Source organism: Pelodiscus sinensis, chromosome 10 (assembly GCF_049634645.1).
Source record: "Pelodiscus sinensis isolate JC-2024 chromosome 10, ASM4963464v1, whole genome shotgun sequence".
Taxonomy (NCBI): Eukaryota; Metazoa; Chordata; order Testudines; family Trionychidae; genus Pelodiscus; species Pelodiscus sinensis.
The window spans coordinates 17,755,695-17,773,178 of NC_134720.1; the positions used below are offsets into that span (position 1 = coordinate 17,755,695).

The 17,484-nt window shown below is 36.9% G+C and overlaps 1 protein-coding gene across 2 annotated transcripts in view; it reads left to right on the forward strand.

Annotated features, from left to right (window-relative positions):
- NYAP2 (neuronal tyrosine-phosphorylated phosphoinositide-3-kinase adaptor 2) overlaps window positions 1–16,104 on the forward strand; it is a 230,593-nt gene extending 214,489 nt beyond the window's left edge. For both annotated transcript variants that reach the window (XM_075937582.1, XM_006119903.4), the window contains one exon: window positions 12,104–16,104. In XM_075937582.1, the coding sequence (XP_075793697.1) occupies window positions 12,104–12,331 (228 nt within the window). In that variant the 3' untranslated portion in view covers window positions 12,332–16,104. The remainder of the gene's footprint in view (window positions 1–12,103) is intronic.
- Window positions 16,105–17,484: the final 1,380 nt, after the last annotated feature.

Here is a 17,484-nt window from a genome sequence, read left to right on the forward strand (position 1 = left end):
AGAAAATGGAATATTACGTAATCTAATCTGTTCTTCACAATGCCCTGCATTAGTAAGGGATGCACTATTTGGATCATGGACTAAGTCCACACAGGATAAAAGTCTACATAGTTGGTTGATAATGTCTGATAATGTTTGCAATTTTTTCCATGAAAATTTTAATAGTTAATGAAAATAATGTCAACATTTATTTTAGCCTGATTTGTGACCCACTGCAGAACTGGATGTAAAATGTCAATAATTTTTTCAAGGATTTTCAACAAAAATTAAATTAGCTTTTCATATTTTTTTGTGAAAATTATATCCCATTTTTCAACGAGCTCTGAAAACATGATACATAGTGTGAACTAACCCCTGTGCAGAGAACCAGCACAAGACTACCTTACGCATCATTTAATCCATCAAAACAGAAGTCATGTGGGACTTAGGAAGCACGTAGGCCTTTCCTATAAGGGTGAAATTCACCAAGAGATTACATGAGCAGATAAAATTACTCCACCTAATAAACACGTTGACAGATCATGTGCTGAGAATTTTTCATTTTATATGTTCAGTCCCATCTTCCTTTCTCTCTCTCCTCCTTCCTCCCTGTCCTTTTCACTTTTGCTTTTGTTGGATATGGTTTGGTATGTATGCAATTTGAAGGTGTTTCCATATTTTTTCAGTTATTATATATATATATATATATGTATTTACTAACTACTAAATATGTATTTGTTTAGTGTGCTAACACAATTTGTCTCGTGATGTATGTAGAGTGTCCAGACATTCATACGACAGTAGAGAAGCACCTCATATTAAAATAGAAAAGCTTGTATCATTTTCTGAAAAAAAAATGTGGGGGAATAACTAATGGATATGTGGGCTGTATTGAACAGAAACTGGTTAATATTACTAGCCAGAATATGTCAAAAATATTTTCTTCTGACCTTATTCCATGTATAATTACTCCTATTAAAGCAAAATTGGCTTGCTTAGTTTAACAAATGAAAAGAATTGTTGCATTCATATACTTATTATTCTTGCTTTAAGATCTTTTTTTGGGTAGAAATTAATGCCATATATACTCATACCTGCCTTTCTTATCCATCTATTTTATTTATGTGTCTCAAATGTAGGGCCCAGCTCCATAGTTGACATGGGTGTAAACAGCTCCCTAGGACTCAATAGTGCTATGCCCATTAACGGTAGCTGAATTCTTCCCCAAGTACTTAAAGACTACGTCTAGACTGGCATGATTTTCCACAAATGCTTTTAACGGAAAAGTTTTTCCGTTAAAAACATTTGCAGAAAAGAGCATCTAGATTGGCACGGACGCTTTTGCGCAAAAGCACTTTTTGCGGAAAAGCGTCCGTGCCAATCTAGATGCGGTTTTGCGCAAGAAACCCCGATCGCCATTTTCGGAGCTTTTTTGCACAAAACAGTTTTTTTGCGCAAAACAGTGAGAGCATCATAGTATTTGTGCAAGAACACTGACAATCTTACATTAGCTCGTCAGTGTTCTTGTGCAAATTCAAGCGGCCAGTGTAGACAGCTGGCAAGTTTTTCCGCAAAAGCATCTGCTTTTGCAGAAAAACTTGACAGTCTAGATGCAGCCAAAGTGTATATTGGCTAAAGCAGCTTCTAGGAGAACATTTCCCATATTTTCCTTTAGAATTCTATTTTGCTTAGCTTCTTATACTTTGTTGATCACTCAGAGATCTGAGCACTTTCTTGAGTTAAGAATAACCAGTTAAGGAAGAGTCTGTCAGATGAGGTTATGTCTGTTTTCTTGTCACCTGGAATAGTCATGTGGGTGCCTTTTGCTTCCTTTCCCTCCATTTTCTTTCAGTAGACCACATTTAAAAAAAAATATGATATGTAGTTTTGCAAGACAGCAAGGTCAAACTATGAGTTTTGCATTTGTTTTGAAAAGCCTTGATGTGTATGTAATTCTTAGTTCCTCTGGGAGTGAATTCTGCATTTTTAAGCTCACCTTCTAGGAAGGCCTATCTCCTGCTCATTAGAAGTTGTCTTGGGAAATAGCTTTGTTATGAAAAATCGTTTCTAAGAGTGATCACAGGCCCAAATAGAGAGGCAGGTGTTAGGCATCTTGTATCCCTGGCCATTTAGCACTTTAAAATTAGGAATAAGGCTGCACGATGTGATATTTTATTTAAAGGTAGGCAGTGGCATGTAGAGAACATGTGCTGATGTTTTCATGTCTAAAAGCTTGCATTGTGATAATTCAAGGAGTTAACAGAAGCATGCATGGTCAAAGTTAGGGTATGTCTAGTCTACAGGCTTTTGCCAACAGAAGTTTTGTTGACAGATACTGTCGACAAAGCTTCTGTCGACAAAGAGCGTCTAGACTACATTCAGTTCTGTCGACAAAGCAAGCTGCTTGGTTGACAAAACCCTGTAGTCTAGACACAACCCTAGATGCAATAACACCTTCTGTCGACAGAACTCTGTCGACAAAAGGTGTTATGCCTCGTAAAATGAGCTTTACCAGCATCGACAGAACTCAGTGGTAGTGTAGACGCAGGTATAGTTTTGTCGACAAAACTCTGTAGTCTAGACACACCCTTAGGTATCAATAATAAGCTTGAAATGCAGTTTCCTAACCTCTTGAAGGGGGGAAGTCTGCATTTCTCACAGAAGATGGCATATCCAGCATTAGCTGTGGCTGTGAGAAGTTGGAAAAAAAACATATTTCAGTCTTTGTTGTTGCTCTATGGACAAACATCTTTGATTGCCTGACACAGCACTGTGCAAGCAAGCTGGTGAAGTGTTTCTTCTACCCCAAGCTGGATGAAGTATTTCTTCTTCTGTTATCTCAGTAGGGTTTAATTTAAGCCAGCTCTTACTCCTTTATGCGCTACTGTAGTTAAACAGTGAAATGGCTGGGCAACAGCGGTGTTAGCAAGAGATGTGAACAGCAAAGCTGTGTCATGATCATATTGTTGACTTGAAATATAGGCACAGGAAACCTCATCATTTCTCATACCAGCTCCATGTGAATAGTGATAAGGCAGAAGCTATACCAGAATAGAATGGTGCTCCACAGGTGAAGGGGGTTTGGTGGCAGAGGTACAGTTGCCCATCACTGACCTTTGGATAAAGCATTGAGGAAAAATTCAAACCATTTCCCAGTGTTCCCCTAGAACGCTGATACCTTTCATAGATAGAACCCAACCTGAATTCTAGGTTGGCAGGATCTAGGATAGTAGGTGCAGAAGCCAAGAATTGCCATGAACCAGTAGAAGATGTGAAGGAGCTAAGGCTTCTATTCCTGTCCATAAGCTGGTGTAGTAAATACTGAGTACCATACAGACTACATTTGAGTCAATGGCAACACTTCCATTGATTTCAGTGAAGCCAGGATTTATCCCTGCCTCACTAAGCAGGTTCTGTCAGGCCCTATTGGGAGCGGGGGGGGGGGGGGGAGAGAAAGGGGAGGAGAGGCAAAAGGGCCATTTTGGCTTGGTTCTCAGGAGATAAAAGGGCCTCAAATGTTGACCTTTTTCTACCAAGTAATTTCCATTTATTATACATCTTGCAGTTATTATAGAAACAACAAAAGAAGCTATATAGACCTGCAAAAAAAATGATTTAAATCATTGTGGGACCTCGAGCCTTCACCAATTTTTGGTCACATGTGAGTTTTCATCTGTGTGACTGGAGACTGGAATAGTTTCTGTGATTAGTAATTCTGTGTTATGAAATGCTATTTACAGTCTTTGTATAGTTTAAAGGTTTTGAAAGTCATAATTAATTCTGTTACTGTAAAGTGATTTTGCTTGGTCTGAGGGTGAGCTTAACCTTTAAATTAGATTTTTATCTCTGCATAGGAGATTTTTATATTCCCGTTTTTTCTTACGTGTCTTTGTATACAATAACCATATCAGGCTCAGCTGTAAATAACCTCTTCATCCAGTTTTAGGTTCACTTTTAAAGGCTTTTTTGTGATAATAAACTTTTAATTCTAGTTATTTAATAAACGTTATATCTAATCTGGCAATTGCTCTGTGTTCATATTCAAAATAACACACCAGTTATTAGAGGAATTTAATAATGGGAATATGTTACCAGACAAAATTTCAAGATTTTGAAATAAGTTCACGAGGGCCATAGTAAATAAACCCCCCAAACCATTATTATATAATAATTGTGAAGTATACAATTAAAAGTCTGTATAACAATAGCCTTTAGTGAATTTAATTTATTATGTGTACTGTGTTTTAAAAGAACTCCTTTATAAAAATGAAGCGAAGTTTGAAAGTGGTGCAAGTAAGAGATGGCAAAAGCAACAGAGTGAAGCAGCAGTTAAGAGTTTAAAGCCAATAACATCATTTGTCATAGAATAGACACCTCAGCCATTATATGGTGACCATACTGACATTGACACTTCCAGTTCTGATGATAAAAACTTTGTACCCACAAATGACATTTCAATGCCATTGCCTCAAAATGAGAATGTCATTAATCAAGACACAGAAATGCCAACAGTAGCAATAGATGCAGAATATACTCTCGAATTAGAGACTGTACAGGCAGAAAACAAAGACCTTAGAGATGCTGGGCAGCAAGAGCAAGAACTTATGATTAGCACAGAACACAGCGTAACAACAGTGGCATCAGAACCTGATATTGAGCTTCTTGATAAGAACAATGTTGCTCAAATGAAATCATTTCTCAAAGTTAGTTGTTTTCCGATTCCAAGTAATATACAGAAAGATGCTGAAAATCATGCTTTCCCCCCAAGTCTGCCCACAAAAACTCTTCCAAATGGAGAGATCTACATAAGAGGCTGGTTCCACTGGAGCATGAAAAGTAGGCTCTGTACTGTGTACCCTGTTTCATTTTTAACAGTAATACATCAAATGCATCGGTACTGTCTGATCCATCCAGTTGGAGCATCATTAGATGCTGGAGGAAGTTGAAAGACCGAATACCTGCACATGAAACTTCAGTATCATATAAAGATAACTATGTTACATGGAAATCAGCTAGTAGACAGCAGCACTAGCTGGCAGTTTAATTGAAAACTTACTCCTGAGTGAAATATTCACAGGAACTGATAACTGGAAAAAACTCCTTGAGTGCATCTTGGATGGCGTTTTTTCTGAATGGGGGTTGGCTTTGTTTGGTTTCAGTCAACGTATCGGTGACTCTACAAACAGAAACTTCCTTGGTATACTTAAGCTTCTTAGCAAGTATGACCCACTTTTATCAGCACATGTTAAGTATGTTCATAAATCACAAGAAAGTGGAAAAGGCATGCAAGTCAATTATTTGTCTACCAGAATACAAAATGAGTTTATTGAGCTGTGAGAGACATTTGTGCGAACAACAATTCTTGAAGAGCTACGACATGTGAAGTACTTTTCAACTACTATTAATGAAACTCCAGACTGTTCTAATAAAGAACAGATTATCTTGATTGTTCGATATGTTAAAATTGCAGGAAGTTGAAAGATTTCAATTGAAGAATGATTCATTTTCTTTGATGATTTCATGAAAATAATTTGAAAAGAAATAGCCGCTGGTGTATTAGAAACTCTGGAAGGTTTCAAATTAAATTTTAAAGTCCACATTGGCCAACCCTATAACAATGGATCCAATATGGCTGGGAAGTATAACAGAGTACCAGCAATCCTTCTTGAGCAAAATCCAAACTATTTTCTCTAGTAATAGCAACGACCCACTAAATCTTGTCGGTGTTGATATACATGCTATTGGTAAAATGACTTAATTGTTAATAAATAAATGTCTCACGTGTTCATTTTCATATATTCTTTTGGTTTTAGTATGACCCTTTAGATGAGAAGTTGATACATCGTGGGCTTGGGACTGAGGCTGGACTGGGGCCTCTAAACTCAAAGTGGCCCAGGCCTCTGTCATTCTCTGAGAGGGCCTGGGTTCTGCATTACGATTTTGTTAAGGATATTGAGCCTGTAGTCTCACTCTTGCTTGGAAGGTTGAGCCAATCCTCCTCACACTGCATGGCCACATAAAGCCCAATTATTGGATGTGTCTGAGGAATTTAAAAAATGCTTCCGTTCTGTTGTTTTGGGAAGCCACATCTGTCCCTCTCTTAGTTCCTCTTCCAATTCAGTCTCTTTGATGTAATTACCTCTTTAGCACATGACTAAGTTATAGTCACTGAATAAAACAACAGTAAAATTCTTGTTCAAAACGAGATCCTCAAGAACCGTGTAAGTTCTGTATCAGCAGAGTGTTTGTCTATCCTGTATGTGATTTCTGTATTAACGGAATCAAAACACAGGACTATGTAGCACTTTAAAGACTAACAAGATGGTTTATTAGGTGATGAGCTTTCGTGGGCCAGACCCACTTCCTCAGATCAAGTAGTGGAAGAAGAATTGTTAGTCTTTAAAGTGCTACATAGTCCTGTATTTTGCTTCAGCTACACCAGACTAACACGGCTACATTTCTATTACTATTCTGTATTAACGGAGATTTTTAAATTTTATTTAATCATGGGTCTTGGTCCAAAATCTGCTAAAATCAATAAAAACCTTTCCATTAACTTTCAGGGCCTTTGGATCTGGCCCAATATTCATAACAAATGCAGAACCTTCCTAGTGACAAAAGGAGAAATCTTGGCTTCACTGAAACTCAATGGGAGTTTTGCCATTGACTTAAATGGAGCCTGGATGTCACCCAAAGCTTTGCAGGGATTATTAACCAAACTTTGACAGTTTACTGCAGTTCTGTATGAAGATTAATGAATTATTGTCTCCTCCGCATTCCATATCAGTGAGACAGAATTTTGCCACATTGTTAGTTTCTGTCAGGAAAAGAAAGAAGATGAAGGAGTAAGTAAAGGATAAATCCTCAATTCATCAAACTTCTCCCACGAACAATCATTTTTCTTCTTTTAATGTAACTCAGTAGTTGTATAATTTAATTACAAACAAAATTAGAGTTTAAAATTGAGAGTATGTTTTTTCTCATCTGAAAAAGTTACAATATTATTTCCCTTTTGTAGCATTTTGCAAACATTAATGAAGTGAGTCTAAATAGCTTTGGGAGGTAAATATCAATGTATGTTTACAGTTGGGGAAACTGAGGCATTAGGGTTACTTAAGTGTCACGAGATCAGGCAGAACTCTGGTAACACAGCTAAAATAGAACCCACAGCACTTGCCTCCCAACCCTTTCCTTGTAACCTCTAGATTACATTGCCATTCTTTTAAGAATCACATATTTTGGGTGTATTTGTTTAATGATATGCATTATAATACAGTGAAAAGTCACTCTATGAGCAAGATGGAGTAATGTGAAGAAAGATGAAACAAGGTAGCCAAATACCCAATACATCAATAGCAATATTACTTAACTTTTATAGAAGGCTTTTTCACTCATACATCCCAAAGCACTTTTCAAAGGAGGGTAGGTATCATTACCTCCCTATTTTCAAACAAAGAAAACTGAGGCACAGAGTGGCTAAATAATAATGTTGCATTCTCTATTCCTGAGTTTATCTCCAGTACTACAGTAATTCCAGAGCTGTTGTGTAGCTACTAATATGCTGACAAATTCTAAAATACCACTTCTATCTTTAGGGATTTTCAATTGGCGTTTTACTTTTTAGGATGTAAAGAACATAAGAGCGGCCATACTTGGTCAGACCAAAGGTCCATCTAGCCCAGTATCCTGTCTTCCAATAGTGGCCAATACCAGATGCCCCGGAGGGAATGAACAGAAACAGGAAATCATCAAGTAATCCCTCTCCTGTCACCCATTCCCAGCCTCTGACAGTGGCTAGCTATTCCTACCCATCCTGGCTAATAGCCATTGATGGACCTAACCTACGTGAATTTATCTAGTTCTTTCTTGAACCCTGATAAAGTCCTGGTCTTCACAACTTCTTCTGGCAGGGAGTACCACAGACTAATCATTCACTGTGTGAAGAAAAATTTCCTTTTGTTTGTATTAAACCTGCTACCTATCAATGGGTATGTCTACACTACCACCCTAGTTCGAACTAGGGTGGTTAATGTAGGCAACCGGAGTTGCAAATGAAGCCCGGGATTTGAATTTCCCGGGCTTCATTTGCATATTGCCGGGCGCCGCCATTTTTAAATGTCCACTAGTTCGGACTCCATGCCCGCGGATACACGCGGCTCGAACTAGGTAGTTCGGATTAGGCTTCCTATTCCAAACTACCGTTACTCCTCGTGGAACGAGGTATACCGGTAGTTCGGAATAGGAAGCCTAATCCGAACTACCTAGTTCGAGCCGCATGTAGCCGCGGGCACAGAGTCCAAACTAGCGGACATTTAAAAATGGCGGCGCCCGGCAATATGCAAATGAAGCCCGGGAAATTCAAATCCCGGGCTTCATTTGCAATTCCAGTTGCCTACATTAACCACCCTAGTTCGAACTAGGGTGGTAGTGTAGACATATCCAATTTGATTTGGTGACCCCCTAGTTCTTATGTTATGGGAACAAGTAAATAACTTTTCCTTATTCACTTTTTCCACACCAGTCATGATTTTATAGACCTCTATCGTATCCCCCCTTAGTTTCCCCTTTTCTAAGCTGAAAAGTCCCAGCTTTTTAATCTCTCTTCATATGGGAGCTGTTCCAAACCCGTCATTTTTGTTGTTCTTTAATGAAACTTTTCCAATGCCAAGATATCTTTTTTGAGATAAGGCGAACACATCCGTATGCAGTATTCAAGATGTGAGTGTATCATGGCTTTATATAGATGCAATATGATGTTCTCTGTCTTCTTCTCTAGCCCTTTTTTAATGATTCCTAACATTCTATTTGCTTTTTTACTGCCACTGCATACTGAGTGGATGTTTTCAGAGAACTATCCACAACAACCCCAAGATCTCGCTTTTGAGTAGTTATAGCTAAATTCATCCCCATCATATTGTATATATAGTTGGGATTATTTTTTCCAATGTGCATTACTTTACATTTACCAACATTAAATTTCATTTGCCATTTTGTTACCAAATCAATTAGTTTTGTGAGATCTTTTTGAAGCTCTTCACAGTCGGCTTTGGTCTTAACTATCTTGAGCCGTTTAGTGTCATTGGCAAATTTTGCCACTTCACTGTTTGCCCCTTTCTCCAGATCATTTATAAATATGTTGAATAGCATTGGTCCCGGTATGGACCCTTAGAGGACACCACTAGTTAGCCCTCTCCATTCGGAAAACTTACTGTTTATTCCTACACTTCGTTTCCAGTCTTTTAACCAGTTATCAGCCCATGAGAGGACCTTCCCTCTTATCCCATGACAACTTACTTTATTTAAGAATCTTAGTGAGGGACCTTGTCAAAAGCTTTCTGGAAATCTAAGTACACTATATCTACTGGATCCCCCTTGTCTGTATGTTTGTTGACCCCCTCAAAGAACTCTAGTAAGGCATGATTTCCCTTTACAGAAACCATGTTAACTTTTCTCCCAACAAATTATGTTCATCTATGTGTCTGATAATTTTCTTCTTTAGTATAGTTTTAACTAATTTGCCCAGTACTGACATTAGACCTACTTGTCTGTAATTGCCAGGATAACCTCTACAGCCTTTTAAAAATATTGGCATGTTAGCTATCTTCCAGTCATTAAGTACAGAAGCTGATTTAAAGGTTAGATTGTAAACCACAGTTAATAGTTTCGTAATTTTCCATTTGAGTTCTTTCAGAACTCTTGAGTGAATGCCATCTGGTCCCGGTGACTTGTTACTGTTAAGTTTATCAATTTGTTCCAAAACCTCCTCTAGTGACACCACAGTCTGGTATAATTCCTCAGATTTGGCACCTAAAAATAATGGCTCATGTTTGGGAATCTCCCTAACATCCTCAGCCGTGAAGACCGAAGCAAAGATTTCATTTAGTTTCTCTGCAATGACCTTTTTTTCTTTGAGTGCCCCTTTAGAATCTCGATTTTCCAGGGGCTCCACTGGTTGTTTAGCAGGTTTCCTGTTTCTGATGTACTTAAAAACATTTTGCTATTACATTTGCTATGTAAAGATTCAGTTTCAGTTCCTTTGAAGCCTCTCAAAGTCGTTAGCCATTAACAGAAAGAGAACCAGGAAAACTCAAATACAGCACAATGGAGAGAGTGTGTGAATGAAAACAAGAATGCAATTTATTCTTCATAGCAAGACTATGTGTTGATGATGGCTTTCCAGTGCATGACAACTAATGAGTACAGTGTAAAATAATCATTTCATATTGGAGCTTGCCCTGTTCCCTTGCTGGAGGGGTAGGAAAAGGGTACTTCCGCATGCCTGTAAGTCTCTCTCAAGTGTCTGGTCAAACTCTGCCAGATGCTGGTATACAGTCATGTGTTTTGGATATTCTATTTGGTGAATTGTGTGCAGATTATGCACATGGCTTGCCACATAGAGGGATCCAACAAAAATAAGACACTGCTGTGTAAGTAATAAAATATTGCCCTTTGGTGTAATGGCAAGGAAACCTCTTAATCACACAGGTTGTGATCCAAAGTGCATTGTAGTCAATGGGACTCTCTCCACTGACTTAACAAGCTAAGATCAGAATCAAAGCACTCATAACAAATCTAAGAACTGTGTTGATTCACTGTGATATCTACCATACAGAGTCTGTCATGAATGACGCAATACACATAAAGTGAGAGCCATACACTCAAATAGAAATTGCAAAGTGGATCAGTCTCGTTGCTTTAATTTCAGACTGTAGCTCAGACTTTTAAATTCAGTCAGTTTAGCAAAAGCACCCTGTATATGTTACCTGTACTGTTCTATGTTAGCAAGATTATTCAATAGCACAACACATCTCTAATCTGGTTTAGGGTTACATTCCAAAAACAGTACTGCACAGAATCCTATCCGAGACAAAAGTCAGGGTGAAGAATGTGTTGTGTGAGTTTAAAGGGACATGCTTTTGCCTAAAATGTTTTAAACCAGTATTGCAAGTAACAATACTCTCATGAAAGTTAGCTGTTTAGGGCCCAGTCCAGTGATGCACTTCATGCAATATTTAAGTTTAATTACGTGAATCTCCTGCTGAACTCAAAGGAGGCTATTTCCCATGATTTCAGCAGAACTACCCATATGCTTTAAACGAGGGCTACTCAATGTGCGGCCCGTGGGCCGCATGCAGCCCGCAACCAGTTTGTTTGTGGTCCACGGGTGGGAGCCAAAACCAAAAAGTAGTCAGTGTAATGGTCTTCTGTTGATATGCATTTTAGTAGTTACATTCCTAAACTGTGATTGCTCATTAAAAGTACTATAATGGGTGAAAATCGAGCAGCAGAACTGACTTAAATGGGGCTTGTGTGTTGTGTAGTCTTGCCTTAATCTTTGTATTCATGTCAGTCAGTGTGAAAAAGCTATTTGCATATATTTGCATGTATATGCAACCACACTTAAGTTGCGGCCCTCGGCATGTGCTATGAGTATCATTGTGTCCCCTGGGGTTTCCAAAGTTGAGTAGCCTTGCTTTAAACTAAGCAAATGCTTAACTCCTTTGCTGGATCAGGATAATAGTTTGCAATGGAGCAAATGTGTGAAGATGTTCAGTTTTAAAACAACTTTCTGCTTTTGTGTTAATGAAGCATTTCAGAGAACAGGATAAGTTAAACAATCTGTTTGAAATAGGATTCATTAAATCATACAACAAACCCCTAACATATTTAGCTTTACATTTGGAAGATTTTACGCCACTGTTCTAATGTGGCAAATCGAATTTGGCAGGCATTATAAAACATGGGTTTTAGTGGGTAGAATTTTTACTTTCAACATTGCATTACATTCAACATTCATCATTTTGCCTTTTAAAGATTTACTTTATTATTTAAAATCCAGAGATAAATAGCTGTCCTGTGGGGGGAGGAGGGGAAGCATTTACCATATTTGCTTGCATTAGGTTTGCAACATTAACAAGGATTATTTTGATTTCCCTTTTATGTCTGTCAAATATATATATATATATAAGTGCATTTTTGTGTTTATTCCTTTTAGTACATAAGGGTGTTGTGCTCCTAAAACCATTGGCAGTGTTCCACAATCATCATGGTAATCACCAGGAGCCAACACTCTCAATATAATCTCTGGCTAAGCAGTTATTTGTGTGCGTTATCTTTTTGATAGGTGACATGTATGCAGTGGTTGCATGGGGACCATACAATGCTGGAAATGATTGAGAAAAAGCGTTGTTTGTGTAAAGAAATAAAGGCTCGACAGAAATCAGAGAAAGGACTTTGCAAACAGGACAGCATGCCTATTTTGCCAAGTTGGAAGAAGAATGCTGGGACCAAGAAGTACAGTCCCCCTCCTTATTCCAAACAACAAACTGTTTTCTGGGACACAGCGATATGATGGGACTGTTGCTGATGCAATCACCACAATGTTGCAAGATGCACAAGTAGCCTCCTTTCTTAATAAGGCAATGCCTGTCACATAAAACTTAATCTGCAGGTGACGAACTACCAAGTGAAAAACATACCAATGTGGTGCTCACCTGTCAATCTGAAGAAAAATCTAAAATTCCAGCTGATTAAGGCATGCATATTTATTAAGGATTTTTTTGGATCCAGAAGATATTAAAAATGTAAATATTTTGCCAATCTATTGAAAACACCTGAACTAATACACTGTTTAAAATATATAATTAAAAAGTTTATGAAGAATTTTACTATATAATATAATTACTGTTATATTGTTTTATTAACTATTTTATATGTGGTATCCTAATGCTCTTTTTGTTGTTGTCATTTTTAATTATCTTCCCTGCCTAAATTTGGCCTCTGTACAAAAGCATGTGGTTGTACTTTTGTTTAACAAGTACAATGTACAAATCAACCTGGTGCTAGGGCTGTAAACGTTTACTAGAGTCATGTTCATTAGAGACATCCGTTGCTTTTGTTCTTCTGGGAAATATTTTGGCAGGAAGTAATACAAACTGTAAACAATGCAAATAAAAATGCTTAATTTGGATGTCCAAATTGCATTAAAAAAGAGTTGTTCTGCATCAGATGTTTGATATATTTACTGTTAGAAATTGCCCTTCTTTTTATGTCAATCAATTATTTAAGTCTCCAATGATAGTTCCTAAGCTACATTTGGCTAACCAAGTAAACAAAATTTACTGCAGAAAGGTCTAAAATAGACTCTCTTCCTTCTTTTATTCAGCTGAATAGAGGAGACCATGGTTCACTGTGACTAAGAATTGTACATCGCATGATAATGAGTTAACCCATTGTTTAGCAAGATAAACAGTGGCAATGCACCCATAATTCCTGTTCACATTTGTCTTTGGTCCAGAAAGTAAAGATAACAAGATCTGTTTACATTATTTTTTTAAGTATACCACACGTCCCTAGTTGGCTCTATAGCAAATTGGAAAACATTATTTTAAAAGGCCTGACCCAAACTCCATTGACATCAGTGGGAAGATGCCCATTGGCTTCACTTGGCTTAGGATCAGACCCAGAGAGCACTTTTCTCTGAAGTAATCCATTTCCTATTCCTGACTGATCACATAATTGGGTCATAGTCCTCTGTGGCATCACACCCACCCTAACAGAAGGCTATGTCATGACCAAAGAATTATGACCTCTTGGTTTTAACAGGAGAAAGAGATGGCTAATATGAGGGTGAAAGCTGTGTATTAAAATATCTTCCAAAAGAAATGCTTTAGGGTGAACACTGTCCGTATTGCCACAGAGTGATAAAATGATGCTATCACATATATTTTGTATATTAAAAGTTCTATCTATGCTTCTGAAATTTGACAGCATGAAAATTCTTCTTTCATAGTCCTTTAAAATTATATTCTCTGAGAAGAAAAGATGTGTTTCTTGAACTTATTGTCATATTGGCTTTTCCTTGAAATTATATTGCGGCCATGCCCTGAGCATTGTTGCTGACCTTAAAAAACCAAAAATAACCAATTTTAGTAGGTTTTTTCGTAGTCTATATTGCTAACGTTTGAGTAATGCTTTATCAGTAGTAGTTTCTTTCCAGCCTCTGAAATAATAATAAAGTTTTTAAATATTTTATAACTAATTAACTAATGTATATTTTGATGTCCAAATTGAGGATTCCTGTATTAGAGAAACAAAGAAGTGTGTGTGTTTATGTGTGTGTATGTATATTAACATTATGATATATGTGTATATGTATAGGCGCATATAGGCACACATACACACACACACATTTTAAAAATATATATGTCTACATGTAATGTATATGTATATGAAATGTGTGTGTGTGTTGTTAGATATACGGTGGTTGGAATGGGTGCAAAGTTCATTTGAAAATTTAAAGAAACCTTCACAATGCAAGTGATAGAAAACATAAAAACTACAAATTGTGAAGGAATTTTTAAATAAATATTTAACCCAACAGGCATCAATTGTATATTCTGCTTACTCTTAAAAAAAAAGAAAGAAAAGTGCAGAATAAAAACTCAAGAGATTTTTGCAATATTCCAGAAGCTGATGGAAAGAGAATGACTTGTTAGTCATGCAGAATGTGTTGAGATAACAGGTTCATTACTCTGAAAATGTTTGTAATAATGAAATGCATCATCTTCCTTGGTACAGGTAATTATGTGCCAAGAAAAGACTTTCATATAAGTGTGTGATTTTTTTTTTAATTTGGACCCTTTCACAGACTTCACTGAATGCTTCTTGTAGATGTTGGCCTCTTCCTCAAGCAATTAGTCATTTTAAAAATTGCAATATTCACTTTGGAAACATTCTCCAAGAGCAGTTGTTCATCACTGACACTGATGCCTCCAAAGGCAACCTCATGGAAAACCTTTAAAAGAGGCACAAATTACAATTACTGTATTCTTTTCATATTGATGTGTTACAGGAACAATTATCATGGTACTGAAGGATTCTGGTTATAAACAGATTTGCTTGGCCATTTAAACTACCACAAAAACCATTTACTGCTTTGCTTATATAGTTCATCTCCGTAACTAACATCTCTTAATTAGCTCAAATGCTTGCAAACCACCATTGTATCCCATTCAAACAATAATTTATGCTTATTATTGTTGTTTGATGTCACATAAAAATTAAAATATAACTTAGCACTTGTCTTCAAAGCACTTTAGAAATGTGAATTAAACTGCACACTTATGTGAGGAAGGATACATTTTATTTTACAGAAGGTCAGTCATAGATGTTGAGTGACTTGCCAAAGCTCAATCAAAACCAGAGCTAAGACCTCTGTCTTGTGCTCTAACCATTTGGCCACATTATCATTTGGCAGCGTGCACAACCTGAAAGTAAAAGTTGCATCTTCACTGTAGAGATCATACCATCAAAATGCTGTCTAAACATTTTTTACATCCCCTATTGTCTCCGCAGTTTCTATATCACAGGGTGAATAATCATGTTTAGCAACATGGACTCATTAACGTTGCAGTTATATAAATATGCAATTTGTATATACATACAGGTCACATATATACACACACTTATGAAGACTGTACATATGAAATTGTTTGGTATGCACTTACTTTGCTTTAAATTCCTAAAGTTAAACATTATAGTGTAGCAATTTGTGTAAAGTGCACTGTGATTTCAAAAAAGCACAGTAAAGTCACAGGTCTTGTTATTCTTGCACTAAAAATGTGTTTACGTATATTAGCAAATGTATGCTTAATTTTATTGCTCTTTTTAACCAATTAAAGCAAATGGTATAAAATGGTATTTTTTCTTTTAGTGGACTACGGCATTACGTTATTGAATTACAGGGTTTTTAAATAAGAATAAACCATTCTGTGTTATTTCCAATGTAATATGTTTACCGATATCTTAAAACTGAATGTCATATTGCTTTTTCCATATTTCATTAGAAATGTCAGGTATGTGCCTGAAATTGTGTAGGAGTAAGGAGTAGCTAGAGGATAACTGTAATCATAAATTATTAGCCATTTCTATGTACACGGTATAAATACACATTAATTTTCTTTTCATTTTTGTACTTGATTTTTTTAAGTACGATGTAATTAAATGTACTTTGATACTTCTGAAGTAATAAGATGTTGTTTGGAGATTCTGCTTTCTTTAGTGCATTGACAATATTTTACAATAATTCAGTGCTTATTTATTTGTGCTCCAATGTAATTATAATAAAAGCAATAGTTTAAAATATCCTGACTCTTATTTCTGTATGTTCTTGTCTAATTTAAAACTGCCTGTTAATTGGGGATTTGCATGAAACACTCTCTTGAGGAAAAGTGAAATTATGGGCTTTTTATTTTTCCTGATGCAATTTTTTTATTATGTGTTTTATTAGGGAATAATGAATTGATTACTTTAATACTCTCAGATCAGGCCTGGTTGGATGGAATGCCATTGCTTTCATTGTCAACTTGGGGGATTGCTAGAACTATATTCTTCTGAGCCAAAGGCCAGAACTTGCCCTATGAATCTACAATTGGAAAGATTCTTTGTCACCTGAACTCCCCCATCTGGATGGAAGGAGGAGTCTCACCTTGATGGCCCTACCACGGTCTGCAGAATCCACAAATGAGGCATGGCAAGTATATGTTATCATCAAGTATGTGTCCTATTAGCAGTGTTAGGAATCTGCTTAAAAGTCACTGTAGTCCCAAGTGAGCCTAGCCTCTTGTCAGCATCAGGTTCTTTGGGAATGTGAAATAGACTCTCTGCAGAGGAATTCCATAATGACAGTAGAGGGCAGGCTAGTCATGCCACATTGATGTTGGAGATGGTGAGTCTGGTATGCTCCAAATTTGGTACAGAACTCCATGCCTTCTTGCAATATTTTGTTAAGCTCCAGATCCTGGAGGCATGTGATTTACAGTGTCTCCCATTTCATTAAAAAAAAGAGTTGTAGGCCTCATTTCAGAGCTTGAAAATGTAAACCTAAAATCTCCCAAACCAGATAACTAATAAAGATAATTCAGCTTTTATTTTTTTTTTTAATTCTTTTGATTTTTATTCCAAACTCATGATACCTGGAGATCCTGATTCACCATTTTTTAAATGTTTCCATCTGGCAATAGTGAGAATCTCAGGGGTTCTGCAGCATTTGGGAATTCTCATTCCACAAGGGGGTATGCTATATCCTTTCTGCTCCCATCCACAACTAGAGAGCTAGTGAAACCACTACCATGGTAAGGCTTTATTTTAAAATATTTCCTGTCAAAGACTCACTACAAAGAAAGATTGATCTAATCTATATAATTTGAGTTAAGTTAATGTAACTCAAGTTGATGTAGCTTAGATCTACTTACCACAGGTTCCACACTGCAAGGGATCAACAGAAACCTCTCCTGTCAACTCCTGTTACTCATCTCATTCTGCTGGAGTACGAGCATTGACAGGAGAGTGAGCAGCACTCAATATAGTGGGTTTTTACTTGACTTGTTAAATTAAATGCTGGTAGATCAATTGCTGTAACACTGATTCATCCCCTAGTGGAGATGAGCCCATAGTCTTCCTATTACTTCTTTGTTGGCCCATCTTTCCTCAAGATTTTAAACT